The following is a 22,645-nucleotide window of genomic DNA, read 5'->3' on the forward strand; positions in this document are numbered from 1 at the left end:
ATTAATATATCCAGCACAGAAATTATTTAATGTAATGTAGCATCAAAATAACAGAGAAGCCCAAATGGTGTCTGCCATGAGCATTCTTCAGAGGCACCTCGGGAACATTCTCTATCTCACACTCACAAGCCATAAAAATAAGAGACGGAGAGTAAATGGGACCAACACGCAGAGAGCACTATATCCAGAGCCAATTCTCTCCCAGAGAGCACTGTATCCAGAGCCAATTCTCTCCCAGAGAGCAGTGTCCAGTGTGAATACTGTGCTATGGGCGGCATGGTGACACAGTGGGTAGCACCGCTGCCTCACAGCTCCAGGATCCCGGGTGCAATTCCCACCTCGAGTCACTGTGCGGAGTCTGCACTTTCTCCCCGTGTCTGCGTGGGTTTCCTCCGGGTGCTCCGGTTTCCTCCCATAGTCCAAAGATGCACAGGTTAGATGGATTCACCATGCTAAATTGCCCCTTGGTGTCCAAAAGGTTAGGTGGGGTTACTGGGTTACGGGGATAGGTGCGGACTTGGGCTGAAGTAGGGTGCTCTTTCGAAGGGCCAGTGCAGACTCAATGGGCCGAATGGCCTCCTCCTGCAATGCAGGGATTACAATGTTTACAATGATTACCTCTCCCCAAGGGAGTCCTGCATCAGTTCCTGAGCTGTAGGGTTTCAGCAGACAGTAGTTTATAGATTGTGGAACTCACTTGTGCAGTATTACTGAGGACAAAGTGACCAAACTTCTCGCATAAGATAGCAACGTGTTGCAAGGTGACCAGCTGCTGCTCCTGTTCAGGTAAACCATCAGCGGGACTCGGTACTGGCATGACATCCTTTTTCCCCGCTAAACACGTAAGACCCTGGAGAGCAGACACATAATAATAAAAATAATAACCTTTTATTGTCACAAGTATGAAGTTACTGTGAAAAGCCCCTAGTCGCCATATTCCGGCGCCTGTTCGGGTAAGCTGGTACGGGAATTGAACCCGCGCTGCTGGCCTTGTTCTGCATCACAAACCAGCTGTCTTTTATAACCGCTCCTGGAGTCTCCACCATCAGACCACGCGCTTCGACACTATTCACACCTTTCCAAATCTCACAACTCTTACATCACTCTTTGCTCCACGATTACACCAACCACCATAACTACTGACCTCCATTTTCCTTGTCTAACTGCAAAGACAACGCCGATTACAGTGCTGATCCTTCATCAGCTAATAACAGATCTGGAAGACAAACTTGATCCCAGCAAGTTTCTGAATCTTTGCCCTTTGCCATCGTCCCGGTGCTGATCCCCGACCCGGTGCTGATCCCCGACCCGGTGCTGATCCCCGACCCGGTGCAGATCCCACTCCCGGTGTTGATCCCCGTCCCGGTGCGGATCCCCGTCCCGGTGCGGATCCCCGTCCCGGTGCTGATCCCCGACCCGGTGCTGATCCCCGACCCGGTGCTGATCCCCGACCCGGTGCAGATCCCACTCCCGGTGTTGATCCCCGTCCCGGTGCGGATCCCCGTCCCGGTGCGGATCCCCGTCCCGGTGCTGATCCCCGTCCCGGTGCGGATCCCCGTCCCGGTGCGGATCCCCGTCCCGGTGCGGATCCCCGTCCCGGTGTTGATCCCCGTCCCGGTGCGGATCCCCGTCCCGGTGCGGATCCCCATCCCGGTGTTGATCCCTGACCCGGTGCGGATCCCCGTCCCGGTGCTGATCCCCGACCCGGTGCGGATCCCCGACCCGTTGAGGATCCCCGTCCCGGTGCTGTCCCCGTCCCGGTGCGGATCACTGATCCCCGTCCCGGTGCGGATCACTGATCCCCGTCCAGGTGCGGATCACTGATCCCCGTCGCGGTGCGGATCACTGATCCCCGTCCAGGCGCTGATCCCCGTCCCGGTGCTGTCCCCGTCCCGGTGCGGATCACTGATCCCCGTCCCGGTGCGGATCACTGATCCCCGTCCAGGTGCGGATCACTGATCCCCGTCCATGTGCGGATCCCTGTCCCGGTGCTGATCACCGTCCCGGTGCTGATCCCCATCCCGGTGTTGATCTCCGTCCCGGTGTGGGTCCCCGTCCCGGTGCTGATCCCCGTCCCGGTGCGGATCCCCGTCCCGGTGCGGATCCCCGTCCCGGTGCGGATCCCCGTCCCGGTGCGGATCCCCGTCCCGGTGCTGATCCCCGTCCCGGTGCGGATCCCCGTCCCGGTGCGGATACCCGTCCCAGTGTTGATCTCCGTCCCGGTGCGGATCCCTGTCCCAGTGCGGATCCCCGTCCCGGTGCGGATACCTGTCCCGGTGTGGATCCCCGTCCCGGTGCTGATCCCCGTACCGGTGCGGATCCCTGTCCCGGTGTGGATCCCCGTCCCGGTGCTGATTCCCGTCCCGGTGCTGATTCCCGTCCCGGTGCGGATCCCCGTCCCGGTGCTGATTCCCGTCCCGGTGTTGATCCCCGTCCCGGTGCGGATCCCTGTCCTGGTGCGGATCCCCGTCCCGGTGTTGATCCCTGACCCGGTGCGGATCCCCGACCCGGTGCGGATCCCCGTCCCGGTGCTGATCCCCGACCCGGTGCGGATCCCCGACCCGTTGAGGATCCCCGTCCCGGTGCTGTCCCCGTCCCGGTGCGGATCACTGATCCCCGTCCCGGTGCGGATCACTGATCCCCGTCCAGGTGCGGATCACTGATCCCCGTCCCGGTGCGGATCACTGATCCCCGTCCAGGCGCTGATCCCCGTCCCGGTGCTGTCCCCGTCCCGGTGCGGATCACTGATCCCCGTCCCGGTGCGGATCACTGATCCCCGTCCAGGTGCGGATCACTGATCCCCGTCCCGGTGCGGATCACTGATCCCCGTCCATGTGCGGATCCCTGTCCCGGTGCTGATCACCGTCCCGGTGCTGATCCCTATCCCGGTGTTGATCTCCGTCCCGGTGTGGGTCCCCGTCCCGGTGCTGATCCCCGTCCCGGTGCGGATCCCCGTCCCGGTGCGGATCCCCGTCCCGGTGCGGATCCCCGTCCCGGTGCTGATCCCCGTCCCGGTGCGGATCCCCGTCCCGGTGCGGATCCCCGTCCCGGTGCGGATCCCCGTCCCGGTGCTGATCCCCGTCCCGGTGCGGATCCCCGTCCCGGTGCGGATACCCGTCCCAGTGTTGATCTCCGTCCCGGTGCGGATCCCTGTCCCAGTGCTGATCCCCGTCCCGGTGCGGATCCCCGTCCCGGTGCAGATCCCCGTCCCGGTGCGGATCCCCGTCCCGGTGCGGATCCCCGTCCCGGTGCGGATCCCCGTCCCGGTGCGGATACCTGTCCCGGTGTGGATCCCCGTCCCGGTGCTGATCCCCGTACCGGTGCGGATCCCTGTCCCGGTGTGGATCCCCGTCCCGGTGCTGATTCCCGTCCCGTTGCGGATCCCCGTCCCGGTGCTGATCCCCGTCCCGGTGCTGATACCCGACCTGGTGCTGATCCCCGTCCCGGTGCTGATCCCCGTCCCGGTGCGGATCCCTGTCCCGGTGCGGATCCCCGTCCCGGTGCTGATCCCCGTCCCGGTGCTGATCCCCGTCCCGGTGCTGATCCCCATCCCGGTGCGGATCCCCATCCCGGTGCGGATCCCCGACCCGGTGCGGATCCCCGTCCCGGTGCTGATCCCCGTCCCGGTGCTGATCCCCGTCCCGGTGCGGATCCCCGTCCCGGTGCGGATCCCCGACCCGGTGCGGATCCCCGTCCCGGTGCGGATCCCCGTCCCGGTGCGGATCCCCGTCCCGGTGCGGATCCCCGTCCCGGTGCGGCTCCCCATCCCGGTGCGGATCCCCGACCCGGTGCGGATCCCCGACCTGGTGCGGATCCCCGTCCAGGTGCGGATGACTCCCTTTGATGGGTTTGAACATTCAGTTCCAATCGACCCTCCTTGTAAAGATCTCAGCACATGGAGCCACCCAAGGGGATAGCTCTCAGGACAGATTCCAAGCTGGAGGGGCGGCACGGTAGCGCAGTGGTTAGCACTGCTGCCTCACGGCCCCGAGGTGTGATTCCGGCTCTGGGTCACTGTCCCTGTGGAGTTTGCAAATTCTCCCCATGTCTGCGTGGGTTTTGCCCCCACAAACCCAATGATGTGCAGGATAGGTGGATTGGCCACACTAAATTGCCCCTTAATTGAAAGAAAAATGAATTGGGTAATCTAAATTTAAAAACAAAGGACAGTTGCCAAACACAGAGGAAACAGCATTGAGAGGTCCAAGTGCGAATCCAAGGATTACGGATCCCACTGGCCAGTTTTGCTCAATATATTTCTGAAGAACTGCATGAAACATTTCAACCCAGGAGAGGAGCACGTGGGGGTCACACAGTCTGCAGCCCCAGGATTACAGTTAACCCAGCATCCTTCCCCAATGGGGACAGCCATGGGAGGTGAGTCGCTGGCTCACACCACACTGCCCACCCAGTCCCAGCTTTTGTGGCATAAAAACAGAAAATGCTGAAAAACTCAGGTGGCAGCATCTGTGGAGAGAGAAACAGAATTAATGTTTCAAATCCGTATCAGTCTTCTTGAAACATTAACTCTGTTTCTGTCTCCACGGATGCTGCCACCTGAATATTTCCAGCATTTTGTTTTCATTGAAGATTTCCAGCACCCTCGGTATTTCGCTTTTGTTTCAGGTTTGAGGCATTCACTGATCTCGGACAATGTCCATATCAGGGGCTACAATAGGCCGATTCCCTCCTGGAATAAGGAGTGGAGAGTCAGTTGGGCTCCTGAATACGCAGATGGTCAATGATCCCTGTAGATGCTGGGTGACAGGATCAGGCCGACAGCACCAATGGCTATTTGGGTGAAACAAGAATCGACACCTTCAACAAATACTGACGTGAAACAGGTTCACCCAAAGATCGAAAAGCCTGTTAACTCTTCCTTATGTTGCAAGATTTGGATCATTTTGTATTTGAACAACCTCCTTCCCCCTCTGCGATCTCTGTTCCCAGGCTCCACTTTCTTTTCGAGCAGGAAGGAATGGCAGGCTCCCCTTCCTCACCCAGTTCCCACCTGGTCCCCAGCCTTGCCCTGCCCACTCCTCCTCCTTCCTCACGTGAAGAGCAGTGAGGAGCTGTTCGGAAAGACGGCCTACCTTCAAACACTCGATGAAGAAATCTCCAGCAAGGCTGCTTTCCTGCAGGTAGCTGAGTAACTGTGCCAGGCACTCGGTCCGCCACTGCTCCAAGGACACTTTTTCATATAAAGCCTCATCTTCGTCACTGATCAAAATAAACACACAGTCTGAGTGCAGCCAGGGCAGGTGCTGAGGCAAATCTTGGTTTCATCAGTGTACATGTGGAACCTGATGTGTTTTCAGATGATGTTATCCAGGAGCAACATATAGATGAAACATAGGAAGGTCCACGGTTAGCTCCTTGGGAGACAAAGATAATGGTGTGGGGGCAGGAACAGAAGCCATTGCAATTGATTCTCTGGCTCTGATTGGATAGATAGGAACAGAACCAGGTGAGTGTATCCCCCAGCTGACAACAGAGAGGCAATGGAGGAGGATTGTGCAGTCAGCCATGTCAAAAGCTGCGGCCAGCCTGAGCAGGATGAGGTGGCAGATTTATGTCGGATACACTTTGATTGTCTGCAGTCAGTGTCTGTGGCTTCAGGAGTTTCATCTTAGAGTCATCGAGCTGGAGATTGAACTGCAGATACTGTGACACATCAGATAGGTGAGAGTGCCTGAAGCCTTGGTGCCACAAAGCAGTCACGCCACTTTGGGTAGGGTCTTCTGATTTGGAAGGTGATCAGAGACAGGAGCGAGTGGCAGCTGGGGCAGGTAAGGGTACAAGAGGGCAGGAGTGCAGGGGTGTCAGCCTCTGCAATTGCCTAACAGGTTTGGTGTTCATTCCAGTTTGTTTGGATAAGAGTGGGGTCTGCAGAGTGGACAAGCTGACTGACCATGGCACTGTGGTACAGGAAGCCAGTCAAGTGGGGGAAGTATAAAGGAACGTAATGGTAGTTAGGGACAGCATAGCGAGGGGGAATTGACATCACTCTCTGCAGTGAAGAGGGAGAGTCCAGATGGCTATGTTGCCTGGATTGTTCCACTTGCCTTTATCAGCTGTGGCATAGAATATAAGAACAGGGAGGTTACGTTGGAGCTGTACAGAACGTTGGTTAGGCCACAGCAGGAGTACTGTCTGCAGTTCTGGTCACCTGACTATAAGGTGGTGATTGCACTGGAGGGGGTACAGACCAGATTCCCTGGGATGTTGCCTGGGATGGAGCATCTGAGCTATAAGGAGAGACTGGATAGGCTGGGGTTGTTTTCTTTAGAGCAGAGAAGAAGGAGGCGGGGATATAATTGAGGTGAATAAGATTGAGAGGTTTGGACAGGATAAATAGGAAGAAGCAGTTCCCCTTGGTTGAGGGGTCAATCACACGGGGGCATAGTTTTAGGGTGCAGGATGGGATTTAAGGAAAGAAAATTCACTCAAGAGGGTTGCACGACCTGCAAAAGGAAAATTATATCACCAGGGAAGTGGTACTGAGAAAATTGTTGAGTCTGCAGCTGACAAATCTCCAAGTCCAGATGGACTTCACCCTGGAGTTCAGAAAGAAGCAGCTAAGAAGATTGTTCTTTGCCTAACAGGGCACTTGGATAAGTTCAAGGCAATCAGGCAGAGTCAACAAGAATTTGCGATTTGGGAAATCACGTTTAACCAGTTTATTGGAGATTTTTGAAGGAGTTACATGCGTTGTGGTAAAGAAGAACTGGAGGAGGTACTGTACTTAGATTTCCAAAAGGCATTTGATAGAGTGCCACATCAAAGGTTGTTGCGGAAAATAAAAGCTCATGGTGTAGATTGTGGCATATTGACGTGGATTGAAGATTGACTCGCTGACAGGAAGCAGAGTTGGCATAAATGGTCTTTTTCTAGTTGACAGGATGTGACGAGTGGTGTGTCACAGGGAGCAGTGCTGGGGCCTCACCTCTTTACAATCTATATAAATTTCTTGATGAAGGGCTGGAAGTGCGGTTGCTGACGACACAAAGATAGGGAGGAAAGTAAATGTGAAGAGGACGTAAGGAGGTTACAAAGGGATATCGACAGGTTAAATGAGTGAGCAAAGATCTAGCAAATGGAATGTAATGTATTCAAAGTGTGAAATTATCCATTTTGGCAGGAAGAATTAAAAATAAATTTATTATCTAAATGGTGAGAGAGGCCATATTCGGGGTGTCGGACCAGCGAGGGTTGGAAACGGGTGCGGAGGCAGACGTTGTAGCCTTCGCCTCGTGGATCGGCCAAAGGCGGATCCTGTTAGGGTGGAGAGCAACCTCTCCATCCTGTGCCCTGGCGTGGCGGGGGGACCTGCTGGAATTCTTGACTCTTGAGAAGTTTCAAACTGAGGGGAATGATGGAGGAGTTCTAAAATTCATGGGCGTTATTCATTCTGCACTTTCAAGAACTGGATAACATCGAACATTAGTGGTGGGGTTGTATGTGTTAATGGTGACTATGGGTGATTCCGGATTCCTTTTTGTTATTCGTTTATGTTAACATGTGGGCAGTTGTTTGAGGGTTGGTGGGAGGATGGGATCGTTGTTGTTGATATGGGGATTGACATTACATTCGTACTGCTTATTGTTTATTGTTGGTGGGTGCAAATTTGGGAGAAAATGTGAAAAAGGAGAATAAAAAAATATATTTTTTTAAATGGTGAGAGATTGCAGAGCGGAGATTGAGAGAGATCTGGGTGTCCTCGTTTATGAATCACAAAATGTTTGTACGCAGGTACAGAAAGTAATTAGGAAAGCTAATAGAATGCTAGAGAATTGATTATAAAAGTAGGTAGGTTATGCTTCAATTATAATAATAATCTTTATTAGTGTCACAAGTAGGCTTACATTAACACTCAATGAAGTTCTTGTGAAAAGCCCCTATTCGCCATATTCTGGCGCGTGTTCGGGTACACTGAGGGAGAATTCAGAATGGTCAATTCACCCAACAGCACGTCTTTCGTGGGAGGATGTGCGCCATTTTATCATGTTTTCATCCTTGTTCTTTGGTGGTGTGTTTAGAGGCACCAAGTTGAGTCTAAAAGTTGTATTGAGTCAACCGTATTGTTGTTCTCTTGAACCCCCCCATCCCGTAATCGTGTACGTTGAGACATTTTTGCTGAGCTGTACCATTCCTGTGGTTTTGTTGCGTTATTTGTTAAAATGAAAAATTTCAATAACATACTTTTAGAAAAATGCAGTATGGGGGTCACGGCTACACAGTGGTTAGCACACAGCCTAACACCGCCAGGGACCCGGATTTGATTCCAGCCTGAGTGACTGTGTGGAGTTTGCACATTCTTCCAGTATCTGCGTGGGTCTCACCCCCACAACCCAAAGATGTGAAGGGTAGGTGGTTTGGAGACACTAAATTGCCCCTTAATTGGAAATGTTTTTAAAAAGGCAACAGATGAATAACCTTTGAATATTTTTTAAGGCAAAGCGAAATTGATTCTTGATTAACAAGGGGGTGAAATTATTCGGGGATAAGCAAGAAGGTTATGTCATGTGAAAGTACCTTTAAGACATGGATGTTTAAGCAATGTACCTTTAAGAAAACAGTGATGTCAGAGAGTGGGTGGAGCTGAGGTCAGGTCAGCCATTTTGCAGTTTAGTTTTGCAGGTTTTTAGTTTTCAGTTTTAAAAAGAGCTGGTGTGTGTCTGTGTTTTGCAGGGAGCTGTGATGTCTGCCATGAAAGACTATCTCTGGATCATTTAGGTGATTTAAAGTAAAGCCTTTAACCTGATGTGATTTTGTTTAAAGGTGTTAAGTCTCTTGGACGTTTGAAGGAACATGTTAAGGAATTATTTACTGTTGCAATATTTTCTGAGTTATCTTTGAAGTAAGGGGTGTTAAGAGATCCAATGTTTAATTAAGATGTTAAGTTGAGTTCATGGAATAAACAGTGTTTTGTGTTTAAAAACCCACGTGTCCATAATTGTAATCCCACACCGAGGGAAAAAGCCGTGTGCTCGGAAAAGCAACAAATCCAATAAAGGGAGAGGTTGGTTGAACTCCATGATACATTTTGAGGTTCTGAAAAGCCTCGCCCATAACAATTGGGGGCTCGAGGGGGATAAAAGTCTATCTATTGGATTGGCTTTTGTGAACTTAAAGCCACTGAAGGATTGTTGCTTTTCCGGTGTGGTATTTTAGTTTAAGTGGGGAGAGTGTTGTGAACAACGGCTCTTTCAGAGGCTCAGACGTTTTTTGGGGTGGAGAATGTTACACGCAGTACCTTACAGACAGAAACGAAAAGCAGACTGTTAGATTTGGCAAGAACATTGCAGTTAACATTACCTGATAAAATACGAAAAGATGAGGTAATTATGGTGGTGGTTAAGCATTTAAAGTTGCCTGAGATAGAGTTTGACTCATTGGAAATGGCAAAAATTCAGTTGCAAATTAAACAAATGGAACATGAGAAAGAATTAAAGCGGCTGGAATACAAGAGTGAGAGAGAGGAAAAAGAAAGAGAAGGAGAGAGGGAGGAAAAAGAAAGAGAAAGAGAGAGAGGAAAAAGAAAGAGAGAGAGAGGAAAAAGGCAGCACGGTAGCATGGTGGTTAGCACAATTGCTTCACAGCTCCAGGGTCCCAGGTTCGATTCCGGCTTGGGTCACTGTCTGTGCGGAGTTTGCACGTTCTCCCCGTGTGTGCGTGGGTTTCCTCCGGGTTCTCCGGTTTCCTCCCACAGTCCAAAGATGTGCGGGTTAGGTGGATTGGCCATGCTAAATTGCCCATAGTGTCCAAAAATTGCCCGTAGGGTGGGGTTACTGGGTTATGGGGATTAGGTGGGGTTACTGGGTTATGGGGATAGGGTGGAGGTTTGGACCTTCGGTAGGGTGCTCTTTCCAAGAGCTGGTGCAGACTCGATGGGCCGAATGGCCTCCTTCTGCACTGTAAATTCTATGTCTATGTCTAAAAGGAGAGCGAAAAAAGGAGAAAAAAATAGCCCTACCAGAACAAAAAGAAAACGAAAGGGAGATACAGAGCAGGGAAAAAGATAAAGAGTGGGAGTTTCAACTTCAGAAAATGGCCATGAAACATGACAATCAGTTAAAAATGGCAGACGTAAATGGACACATACAGTTGGAGGAGATGGATGAGGATAATGAGACAGAGCGTCATAGTCAAAGACGTGGTGGGGATCTATTTAAATATGTCCAAGCATTGCCAAGGTTTGACGAGAAGGAAGTGGAAGCCTTTTTCATTTCATTTGAGAAGGTAGCTAAACAAATGAAATGGCCACAGGACATGTGGGTGTTACTGATTCAAACAAAGCTAGTAGGTAGAGCTAGTGAAGTGTTTGCATCACTACCGGAGGAGGTATCTGGGACGTATGAGGAGGTGGAAAAATCCATCTTAAGTGCATATGAGCTAGTGCCTGAAGCTTACAGACAAAGGTTTAGAAATGTAAGGAAAGAATTTGGTCAAACATACATGGAGTTTGAAAGGCTCAGAGTAATTTTGATAGGTGGATAAGGGCTTTGAAAATAGACCAAACTATGAAGCTCTCAGAGAAATTATACTTTTGGAGGAGTTTAAAAATTCAATTCCTGATGTAGTGAGAACTCATGTGGAAGAACAGAGGGTTAAAACTGCGAGATTAGCAGCGGAAATAGATGATTATGAATTAGTTCATAAATCAAAGATTGGTTTCCGACATCAGTTTCAGCCGGTGAGGGATAGAAACTGGGGACATGAGAAATACTCAACTGGTAAAGGTAAAGGTGATCTGATGGGAGACAATAAAGAGAGTGTGTCTCAGATTAAAAGAGAAATCCAGGAGGGTGGAAAAGAAATGAAAAGTTTCAGATGTTTTCACTGTAATAAACTAGGACATGTAAAGTCACAGTGTTGGTGGTTGAAGAAAAGCACTGGGAAGGCTGATGTGGAAAAACAGGATAAGTCAGTGGGATTTTTTAGAGTGTTAATGGAACGCCCAAGGGAAGCGAAGGAGGTGCAAACGATTGTACAGCCTGTTCAAGAAGTAATTGTTAAGAAGCTGCCAGATGTCTTCAAAGAATTTACTTTTGTGGGTAAAGTTTACTCATGTGTATCAGGAGGAGCAGGTAAAGACGTCACAATTTTAAAGATACAGGGGCTAGTCAATCTTTAATGGTAAGAGATGAGGAATTATGTAGTTTGGGAAGAATGTTGCCAGAAAAGGTGGTGATAAAGCAACAAATCCATTAAAGGGAGAGGTTGGTTGAACTCCATGATACATTTTGGGGTTCTGAAAACGCCTCGCCCACAACAGTTACAATCAGATCAGCCATGATCTTATTGAACGACTCAAAGGGCTGGTGCGACCACTCTTGCTCCTATGACCATTTCCACCCCGCCAGTCCTGAAATCTGATTGGCAGGATTCAAACATAGATTGCAAGAGAGATGGTTGTGGATTTCGGAGCCAATATGATATTGAGGACATTCGAGAGGAATGGGACATTGGAGACAGTGCAGAAGTTTGCAAAGACAGTAGGATATTAGCTCCAGCAATGTGGAATCTGAATGGGTAGAGCTGAGAAACATCAAGGGGAAAAAAACATTAGTGGGTGTCGTATATAGACCCCCAAACTGCAGTGGTGATGTTGGGATTGGCATTAAACAGGAAATTAGAGACGCATGGGATAAAGGAATATTTGTAATTATGGGTGACTTTAATCTGCATACAGATTGGGCAAATCAAATTAGTAAGAATAACGTAGTGAAGGAATTTCTGGATTGTTTACAGGATGGTTTTCTGGACTAATACGTTGAGGAACCAACTGGAGAGCAGGCCATCCTAGACTGGGTACTGTGTAATGAGAAAGGAATAATTAGCAATTTAGTTGTGCGAGACACTTGGCAATGAGCGACCATAACGTGATAGGATTTTCATCAAGATGGAGAGTGACGTAGTTGATTCTGAGACTAAGGTCCTGAATCTAAATAAACAAAACTATGATGATATGAGGCAGGAGTTGGCTATGATGCATTGGGAAATATTACTTAAAGGGATGACAGTGGACAGGCAATGGCAAACATTCAAAGAGTGCATGGGTGAACTTCAACAATTGTTTATTCCAGTCTTGCTCAACTATGACTTACAAGGGAAGTTAGAGATAGTATTCAGTCCAAGAAAGAAGCATACAAATTGGTCAAGAAAAACAACAGGTTTGAGGATTGGGAGCAGTTTAGAATTCAGCAAAGGAGGACCAAGGGATGGATTAAGAAGGTGAAAATAGAGTACGAGCTTAAGCTTGCATGGAATATAAATACTGACTACAGGTATGTGAAGAGGAAAAGATTGGTGAAGACAAACCCTAACCCTTACAGTCAGAAACAGGGGAATTTGTAATGGGGGAACAAAGAAATGGCTGAGCAACTAACCACATACTTTGGTTCTGTCTTCACAAATGAGGACACAAATAACATTATCAGAAATGTTGGGAAACGCAGGATTTAGAGAGCGAGAAACTGAAGACGATCAATATTATTAGAGAAATTATACTGGGGAAATTGATGGGATTGAAGGCCGGTAAATCCCAAAGTAATTAAGGAAGTGGCTCTAGAAATAGCGGATACATTGGTGATCATCTTCCAAGATTCTATAGACTCTGTAACAGATTCTACTGATTGGAGAGTAGCTAATGTAACCTCACTATTTAAAAAGGGAGGTAAACAGAAAACAGGGCAATAGAGGCTAATAGGCTAGTAGTGGGGAGCTGGGTGGGAGGATGCAGAGATCCTTCAGTGTGATGTGGACCTGTTGAGTGAGCAAATGAATGGCAGATGCGGTATAATTTGGATAAATGCAAGGTTATCCACTTTGGTAGCAAAAACAGAAAGACAGATTAACTGAATGACCATAAATGCGGAGAGGAGAATGTGCACCAAAACCTGGGTGTCCTCGTATACCAGTTGCTGAAGGTAAACATGCAGGTACAACAGGCGGTAAAGATGGTAAATGGTATGTTGGCTTTCATAGCGAGAGGATTCGAGTACAGGAGCAGGGATGTCTTGCTGCAATTGTACAGGCCTTGGTGAGGCCACATTTGGAATATTGTGGGCAGTTATGGTCGCCTTATCTGAAGAAGGGTGTTCTTGCTATAGAGTATGGAGAAGGTTTACCAGACTAATTCCTGGGATGGTGGGACTGACCTAAAAGAAAAGAGCATTAGGAATATATTTGCTGGATTATATTCGCTGGAGTTTGGAAGAATGAGGGGGATTTGATAGAAATTCTAACAGGTCCAGACAACGTATGCGTAGGAGGGACGTTGTCGATGGCGGAGGTGTCCAGAACCAGTGATCACAGTCTGCGGACACAGGATAGACCATTTAGGACTGAGATTAGGAGAAATTTCTTCACCCAGAGTGGCGAGCCTGTGGAATTCGCTAATTAAATAGCAGTTCAGGCCTAAAAATTGTATGATTTCAAGGAGTTAAATGTATCACTCGGGGCTAAAGGGATCATTTTGGGAGGTGGTGGGTGGGGAGAAGAACAGGAAGAGGTTACTGAGTTGGATGATCAGCCATGATCATGATTGGCAGAGCAGCTCAAAGAGCCAAATGGCCTCCTCCTGTTCCTATTTTCTGTCCCTATTTTATTAAATGCGATGCAAAGCTACGAATTGATATTTTTATTGGCTACAATTCAGTGACTGTCCTACCTTACCGCCTCCTTCACACTGAGCTTCACACCTCCCTCATCTCCTGCTGCAAAGTGGTACAGTGGGTGCAGGACAGGAATAGATTGAGCCAGGCCTGCGAGTTGCTTCAATACCAACATAGCTACTGGTGGCTCAGATTTCTGCAGGAACCACAAAAGAACCTCCTGGCAACCAGAACTGGTAGAAAAATAAAAAACTGTTAGTGAACAGCAAAAAGAATCAGGAATCAAGCATCAGTGGAACACATTAAAAGCACACAGAAAAACCTGGTGCCCTTCACAAGAGGCAGAGAATAGAAGGAAACACAAAGAGAGTCACATGTGAAATGAAAATCGCTTATTGTCACGAGTAGGCTTCAATGAAGTTACTGTGAAAAGCCCCTAGTCGCCACATTCCGGCACCTGTTCGGGGGGGCTGGTACGGGAATTGAACCGTGCTGCTGGCCTGCTTTAAAAGCCAGCGATTTAGCCCAGTGAGCTAAACCAGCCCCTGTGGGGAGAACACAGACATGAGTATAACTACAGTATTAGGATTCAAGAAACTTTATCCAATTCAGCTTGGCTTTGCAGTGGGAAGGTTGCCTGGAGCCAGAACAGTTCGCAGCAACTTTAACCATAACAAGGAGCAGGCAAAGGCGATTCGGCCCTTCGAGCCTGCTCCACTATTTAATAAGATCATGACTGATCCGATTAACTCCAATCTGCATTCCCTTGCTGATCAAGAATCTATTTAGCTCTGCTATAAAAATAAAATTAATGGTGACAAAGTAGCGAGCACCGCTGCCTCAGCGTCAGGGTCCCAGGTTCCATTCCCGGCTTGTGTAACTGTCTGTGCGGAGTCTGCACATTCTCCCCGTGTCTGCATGAGTTTCCTCCGGGTGCTCCGGTTTCTTCCCATAGTCCAAAGATGTGCAGGTTAGGTGGACTGGCCAAGCTAACTTGTCCCAAAGTGTCCTAAGTTTAGGTGGGGTTACAGGGATGGGGCAGGGATTGGGCCTGTGGAGGGTGGTCTTTTGAATGGTCGGTGCAGACTTGATGGGCCAAATGGCTCCTTCTGCACTGTCGGGGTCCAATGACTCTGCTTCCAGTGCCTTTACAAGAGAATTCCAGGGAGACTCTACACTCAGAACAAAGCTTGCCTCATCTCAGTTTAAAATGGGCGATCCCTTATTTTTATAATGACCGCTCGTTCTTGATTCTCCCACAAGAGGAAACATCCTCTCCACATCCACACCGTCAATACCGCTCAAATTCCCCAGGCAATACCCCTCAGCATCTCCCTGTCAATACCCCTCAGCATCCCCCTATCAATACCCCTCAGCATCCCCCTGTCAATACCCCTCAGCATCCCCCTGTCAATACACCTCAGCATCCCCGTCAATACCCACTCAGCATCCCCGTCAATACCCCTCAGCATCCCCCTGTCAATACCCCTCAGCATCCCCCTGTCAATACCCCTCAGCATCCCCCTGTCAATACCCCTCAGCATCCCCGTCAATACCCCTCAGCATCTCACTGTCAATACCCCTCAGCATCCCTGTCAATACCCCTCAGCATCCCCCTGTCAATACCCCTCAGGATCCCCCTGTCAATACCCCTCAGCATCCCCCTGTCAATACCCCTCAGCATCCCCCTGTCAATACACCTCAGCATCCCCGTCAATACCCACTCAGCATCCACCCCGTCAATACCCCTCAGCATCCCCCTGTCAAACCCCTCAGCATCCCCGTCAATACCCACTCAGCATCCACCCCGTCAATACCCCTCAGGATCCCCCTGTCAATACCCCTCAGCATCCCCCTGTCAATACCCCTCAGCATCTCCCCGTCAATACCCCTCAGCATCCCCCTGTCAAACCCCTCAGCATCCCCGTCAATACCCCTCAGGATCCCCCTGTCAATACCCCTCAGCATCCCCCTGTCAATACCCCTCAGCATCCCCCTGTCAATACCCCTCAGGATCCCCCTGTCAATACCCCTCAGCATCCCCCTGTCAATACCCCTCAGGATCCACCCTGTCAATACCCCTCAGGATCCACCCTGTCAATACCCCTCAGGATCCACCCTGTCAATACCCCTCAGCATCCCCCTGTCAATACCCCTCAGCATCCCCCTGTCAATACCCCTCAGCATACCCGTCAATACCCCTCAGCATCCACCCTGTCAATACCCCTCAGCATCCACCCCGTCAATACCCCTCAGCATCCCCCTGTCAATACCCCTCAGCATCCACCCCGTCAATACCACTCAGGATCTACCCTGTCAACACCCTTCAGCATCCCCCTGTCAATACCCCTCAGGATCCCCCTGTCAATATCCCTCAGCATCCCCCTGTCAATACCCCTCAGCATCCCCGTCAATACCCCTCAGCATCCCCGTCAATACCCCTCAGCATCCACCCCGTCAATACCCCTCAGCACCCCCCTGTCAATACCCCTCAGCATCCCCCTGTCAATACCCCTCAGCATCCCCGTCAATACCCCTCAGCATCCACCTGTCAACACCCCTCAGGATCCTACATGTTTCAATCAAGTCAGCTCTTACTCTAAACTCCAGTGGATACAAGCTCAGCCTATCGAACATTTCCTCAGAAGACAACCCGCCCGTTCCTGGTGTTAGTCTAGTAAACCTTCCCTGAACTGTTTCTGACACATTTACATCTTTCCTTAAATAAGGAGAGAACCTTAGTTAGGCCACACTTGGAGTATAGTGTTCAATTCTGGTCGCCACACTACCAGAAGGATGTGGAGGCTTTAGAGAGGGTGCAGAAGAGATTTACCAGAATGTTGCCTGGTATGGAGGGCATTAGCTATGAGGAGCGGTTGAATAAACTCGGTTTGTTCTCACTGGAGCGAAGGAGGTTGAGGGGCGACCTGATAGAGGTCTACAAAATTATGAGGGGCATAGACAGAGTGGATAGTCAGAGGCTTTTCCCAGGGTAGAGGGGTCAATTACTAGGGGGCTGGTTTAGCACACTGGGCTAAATCGCTGGCTTTTAAAGCAGACCAAGCAGGCCAACAGCACGGTTCAATTCCCGTACCAGCCTCCCCGAACAGGTGCCGGAATGTGGCGACTAGGGGCTTTTCACAGTAACTTCATTGAAGCCTACTTGTGACAATAAGCAATTTTAATTTTAATTTTAAGGTGCGAGGGGCAAGGTTTAGAGTAGATGTATGAGGCAAGTTTTTTTACACAGAGGGTAGTGGGTGCCTGGAACTCGCTACCGGAGGAGGTAGTGGAAGCAGGGACGATAGGGACATTTAAGGGGCATCTTGACAAATATATGAATAGGATGGGAATAGAGGGATACGGACCCAGGAAGTGTAGAAGATTGTAGTTTAGACGGGCAGCATGGTCGGCACGGGCTTGGAGGGCCGAAGGGCCTGTTCCTGTGCTGTACATTTCTTTGTTCTTTGTTGTTGAATACTGTTCACAATACTCAGATGTGGTCTCAGTAGTACCTTGTACAACTGAATCATAACCTGCCCACTTTTGTAATCGATTCTCCTCATAATAAACAATAACGTTCTGTCTGCGTTCCTAATAACTTGCTGTCGGAGTCAGCATTGAGATAGAGGATCAGTCACCATCATATTGAATGGAACAGCAGGCTCAATGGGCTGAATGGCCTCATCCTGCTCCTGTTTTCTATGCTTCGATGATTATTGTGGTACCTTTCTGACACACCTCATTCATTTCTTCCTGTACACCATGTCCCACAGTGTAACTACTGTTTGGGGGCCGATAAACTACTCCCACAAGTGACTTCTTAACTTTACTATTTCTTGGGCGAAATTCTCCGGTATCGGCGCAGTGTCCGCCGACTGGCGCCCAAAATGGCGCAAATCAGTCAGGCATCGCGCCGCCCCAAAGGTGCGGAATGCTCCGCATCTTTGGGGGCCTAGCCCCAATATTGAGGGGCTAGGCCGGCGCCGGACGAATTTCCGCCCCGCCAGCTGGCGGAAAAGGCCTTTGGTGCCCCGCCAGCTGGCGCGGAAATGACATCCCCGGGCGGCGCATGCGCGGGAGCGTCAGCGGCCGCTGACAGTTTCCCGTGCATGTGCAGTGGAGGGGGTCTCTTCCGCCTCCGCCATGGTGGAGACCGTGGCGAAGGCGGAAGGGAAAGAGTGCCCCTACGGCACAGGCCCGCCCGCGGATCGGTGGGCCCCGATCGCGGGCCAGGCCACCGTGGGGGCACCCCCCGGGGCCAGATCGCCCCGCGCCCCCCCCCCCCAAGGACCCCGGAGCCCGCCCGCGCCGCCTTGTCCTGCCAGTAAGGTAGGTGGTTTAATTTACGCCGTCGGGAAAGGCACTTTAGCGGCGGGACTTCGGCCCATTCGGGCCGGAGAATCGCGGGGGGGGGGGGCCCGCCAACCGGCGCGGTGCGATTCCCGCCCCTGCCGAATATCCAGTGGTGGAGAATTCGGAAACCGGCGGGGGCGGGATTCACGCCCCTTATCTCTTCCCAAACTAATTCAACATTTTGCTCTTTCAAGTGATGTTTTTTTCTGCATACTGAACTAATGGCACCCTTCATTGACAGAGATACCCTGCTGTCTCTCCCGCATTGACAGAGATACCCTGCCACCTCTCCCGCATTGACAGAGATACCCTGCCGTCTCTCCCGCATTGACAGAGATACCCTGCCGTCTCTCCCGCATTGACAGAGATACCCTGCCGCCTCTCCCGCATTGACAGAGATACCCTGCCGTCTCTCCCGCATTGACAGAGATACCCTGCCGTCTCTCCCGCATTGACAGAGATACCCTGCCGTCTCTCCCGCATTGACAGAGATACCCTGCCACCTCTCCCGCATTGACAGAGATACCCTGCCGTCTCTCCCGCATTGACAGAGATACCCTGCCACCTCTCCCGCATTGACAGAGATACCCTGCCGTCTCTCCCGCATTGACAGAGATACCCTGCCGTCTCTCCCGCATTGACAGAGATACCCTGCCGTCTCTCCCGCATTGACAGAGATACCCTGCCGTCTCTCCCGCATTGACAGAGATACCCTGCCACCTCTCCCGCATTGACAGAGATACCCTGCCGTCTCTCCCGCATTGACAGAGATACCCTGCCACCTCTCCCGCATTGACAGAGATACCCTGCCGTCTCTCCCGCATTGACAGAGATACCCTGCCGTCTCTCCCGCATTGACAGAGATACCCTGCCGTCTCTCCCGCATTGACAGAGATACCCTGCCGTCTCTCCCGCATTGACAGAGATACCCTGCCGTCTCTCCCGCATTGACAGAGATACCCTGCCACCTCTCCCGCATTGACAGAGATACCCTGCCACCTCTCCCGCATTGACAGAGATACCCTGCCACCTCTCCCGCATTGATAGAGATACCCTGCCGTCTCTCTCGCATTGACAGAGATACCCTGCCACCTCTCCCGCATTGACAGAGATATCCTTCCACCTCTCCCGCATTGACAGAGATACCCTGCCACCTCTCCCACATTGACAGAGATACCCTGCCGTCTCTCCCGCATTGACAGAGATACCCTGCCACCTCTCCCGCATTGAGAGAGATACCCTGCCACCTCTCCCGCATTGACAGAGATACACTGCCGTCTCTCCCGCAATGACAGAGATACCCTGCCGTCTCTCCCGCATTGACAGAGATACCCTGTCACGTCTCCCGATCTTCCTATCGTTCCAATGTGTGAAATACCCTTCAACATTCAGGTGCCCGACTTGGTCACCTTCCAGCCACGTCTCTGCAATGTCCACCAGGTCATTCATATTAATCACTCTCTGAGAGAAGAATTCATTCCTTTTGCTAACATTGCTACTTGCATTCAGATACAAGGTCTGAATCGGATTTATATCTTGTAGGACTCTTGATTGCGCAGAGGCTCGGAGTCTGACTTTAATTCCAGAAAATATTACATTTCCCTTCTCCTCACCTCTTTTGGAAGTTTCTGCAACTTACAACTCCCAACTGTAACTATTATTCAGCACAACTGGGGGCAGCACGGTAGCATTTTGGTTAGCACAATTGCTTCACAGCTCCAGGGTCCCAGGTTTGATTCCGGCTTGGGTCACTGTCTGTGCGGAGTCTGCACATCCTCCCCGTGTGTGCGTGGGTTTCCTCCGGGTGCTCCGGTTTCCTCCCACAGTCCAAAGATGTGCAGGTTAGGTGGATTGGCCATGATAAATTGCCCTTAGTGTCCAAAATTGCCCTTAGTGCTGGGTGGGGTTACTGGGTTATGGGGATAGGGTGGAGGTGTTGACCTTGGGTAGGGTGCTCTTTCCAAGAGCCGGTGCAGACTCGATGGGCCGAATGGCCTCCTTCTGCACTGTAAATTCTATGAAAAAACTCTCCTTCTTCTTGGGAAGTCCCTCAGGGGCGAGGATGACTTCCTTCCACTCCGGGGAGGGTGGGTTCTGCGGTGGCCGAATCCTCCGACCCTGGATCTGCAGACTGTGCCACAGGTTTGGCGGGTGGTCTTTGATGAGGTTGGTGAAACGCTCTGCGATGCCCGAGGTGACTGACGCCTTCGCGAATGCTTCTCCAGTTTGTGTGTTCTAAGGAAAGTGATTACCACTTGTCGGTGGGGTCTTGCATTTATTTCAGTAGACTTTCAGAGTATCCTTGCGGCGTTTCCTCTGCCCTCCTAGTGGTCGCTTGCCATGGCAGAGCTCGAGGTAGAGCACCTCTTTTGGGAGTCTTGTGTCGACATGCGGGCAATGTGACCCGCCCATCACAGCTGGCCGAGTGTGACCAGTGCCTCGATACTGGGGATATTGGCCTGAGAGCGGACGGTCACGTTGGTATGCCTATCCTGTCAGTGGATTTGCAGGATTTTGCAGAGGCTGCGTTGGTGATATCTCTCCAGGGATTTGAGGTGTCTGCACTACATTGTCCATGTTTTGATGCATACAGGACGGCGGGGACCATGTCTGTTCTGTAGACCCTGAGCTCGGTGCTGGGTTTGATGTCTCGGCCTTCGAACATTCTGTTCCTCAGGCGTCTGAAGATTGCACTGGTGCATTGGAGTCAATGTTGGATTTCGTCATCATGTTTGCTCGCACCGAGAGGAGGCTCCCGAGGTCTGGGAAATGATCCAAACTGTCCAGGGGCTCACTGTGGATCTTGATTTTGTGGGGGGTGGGGCAGTTTTGTGTGGCAGGAGCGGGCTGGTAGAGAACCTTTGTTTTTCGGATGTTCAGTCTCAGATGCCGCAGTGAATGTGTCGACGATGGTTTGTAGCTCGACCTCTTGAGTGCACACACAGGCATCGTCTGTGTACTGCAGCTCAATGACAGAGGTCAGGGTGGTCTTGATTCTGGCCTGGAGGCGTCGGAGGTTAAACAGTTTCCCACTTGTCCGTTATGTTAGCTCCACTCCAGCAGGAGTGAAGGGGTGGAGTGTTCCTGCAAGCAAGATGGAGAAGAGCTTGGTGCTATGATGCAGCCCTGTTTGACTCCACTTTCCACACATATTGGGTATGTGGTGGTTCTGCTGGTGAGGATCACTGCTTGCATGTCATCGTGGAGCAGACAGAGGCCGGTGACGAATTTCTGCAGGCAGCCGAATTTGAGGAGGATGCTTCACAATCAATCACGGTTGACAGAGTCGAAGGCCTTTGCGAGATCCAAGAAGGCCATGTACAGAGGCTGATGCTGCTCCCTGCATGTTTCCTGAATTTGTCGTGTGCTGAAGATCATGTCCATTGAGCCTCTTGATGGGTGGAAGCCACACTGAGACTCAGGTAGGAGCTCTTCAGCCACTAGGAGGAGGCGGGTTAGGAAGATTCTCGCGATGACCTTTCCAGTGGCGGAGAGTAGGGAAATCCCTGTGTAATTTCTGCAGTCGGACCCGTCTCCTTTCTTGAAGATGGTCACAATTAAGGCGTCTCTGAGATCTCCCGGCATGCTCTCTTCCTTCGAGGTTATGGATTCTTGTCAAGTATTTTAGTACTTCTACAGGGATTCCATCTGCCTTGCTGTTCTTCAGCCTTTTCCACCTCATGGCGAGCTGGGGTTGCACTGAGATGGTGGCGGGGAGCATGTTGCGCGATGGTGTCGAGGACCCTTGTGTTGAAGGCTGTGTTTTGGTTGAGGAGGTCCTTGAAGTGCTTTCCCCAGCGGGCATTGGCTGCCTCTCTGTCTTTGGCTTTCAGTGGGGTGGGTCCCTGGGTATTCGGACCATAGATGGTTTTGATTGCGCTGAAGAAGCCGCTCACATCCGTGGTTGTCGGCGAGTTGCTGAGTTTCCTGCGCCCTTTCCACCCACCATCTGTTATTCATGTTCCGGGTTACATAGAACATAGAACGATACAGCGCAGTACAGGCCCTTCGGCCCACGATGTTGCACCGAAACAAATGCCATCTAACCTACACTATGCCATTATCATCCATATGCTTATCCAATAAACTTTTAAATGCCCTCAATGTTGGCGAGTTCACTACTGTAGCAGGTAGGGCATTCCACGGCCTCACCACTCTTTGCGTAAAGAACCTACCTCTGACCTCTGTCCTATATCTATTACCCCTCAGTTTAAGGCTATGTCCCCTCGTGCTAGCCATTTCCATCCGCGGGAGAAGGCTCTCACTGTCCACCCTATCTAACCCCCTGATCATTTTGTATGCCTCTATTAAGTCTCCTCTTAACCTTCTTCTCTCTAACGAAAACAACCTCAAGTCCATCAGTCTTTCCTCATAAGATTTTCCCTCCATACCAGGCAACATCCTGGTAAATCTCCTCTGCACCCGCTCCAAAGCTTCCACGTCCTTCCTATAATGCGGTGACCAGAACTGTACGCAATACTCCCAAATGCGGCCGTACCAGAGTTTTGTACAGCTGCAACATGACCTCATGACTCCGGAACTCAATCCCTCTACCAATAAAGGCCAACACTCCATAGGCCTTCTTCACCACCCTATCAACCTGGGTGGCAACTTTCAGGGATCTATGTACATGGACACCTACATCCCTCTGCTCATCCACACTTCCAAGA

General features: G+C 50.8%; 1 protein-coding gene across 1 annotated transcript in view; it reads right to left on the reverse strand.

Moving 5' to 3' along the window:
* The window catches only part of tango6 (transport and golgi organization 6 homolog (Drosophila)), a 301,792-nt gene that overhangs the window by 159,818 nt on the left and 119,329 nt on the right, over positions 1 to 22,645 (reverse strand). The window contains exons 16-18 of the mRNA XM_072466775.1: positions 13,676 to 13,852; positions 5,094 to 5,220; positions 698 to 850 (exon numbers count right to left, since the gene is read on the reverse strand). Of these exons, the coding sequence (XP_072322876.1) occupies positions 698 to 850; positions 5,094 to 5,220; positions 13,676 to 13,852 (457 nt within the window). The remainder of the gene's footprint in view (positions 1 to 697; positions 851 to 5,093; positions 5,221 to 13,675; positions 13,853 to 22,645) is intronic.

The sequence above is a fragment of the Scyliorhinus torazame genome, chromosome 10, assembly GCF_047496885.1.
Source record: "Scyliorhinus torazame isolate Kashiwa2021f chromosome 10, sScyTor2.1, whole genome shotgun sequence".
NCBI classification, from domain to species: domain Eukaryota; kingdom Metazoa; phylum Chordata; class Chondrichthyes; order Carcharhiniformes; family Scyliorhinidae; genus Scyliorhinus; species Scyliorhinus torazame.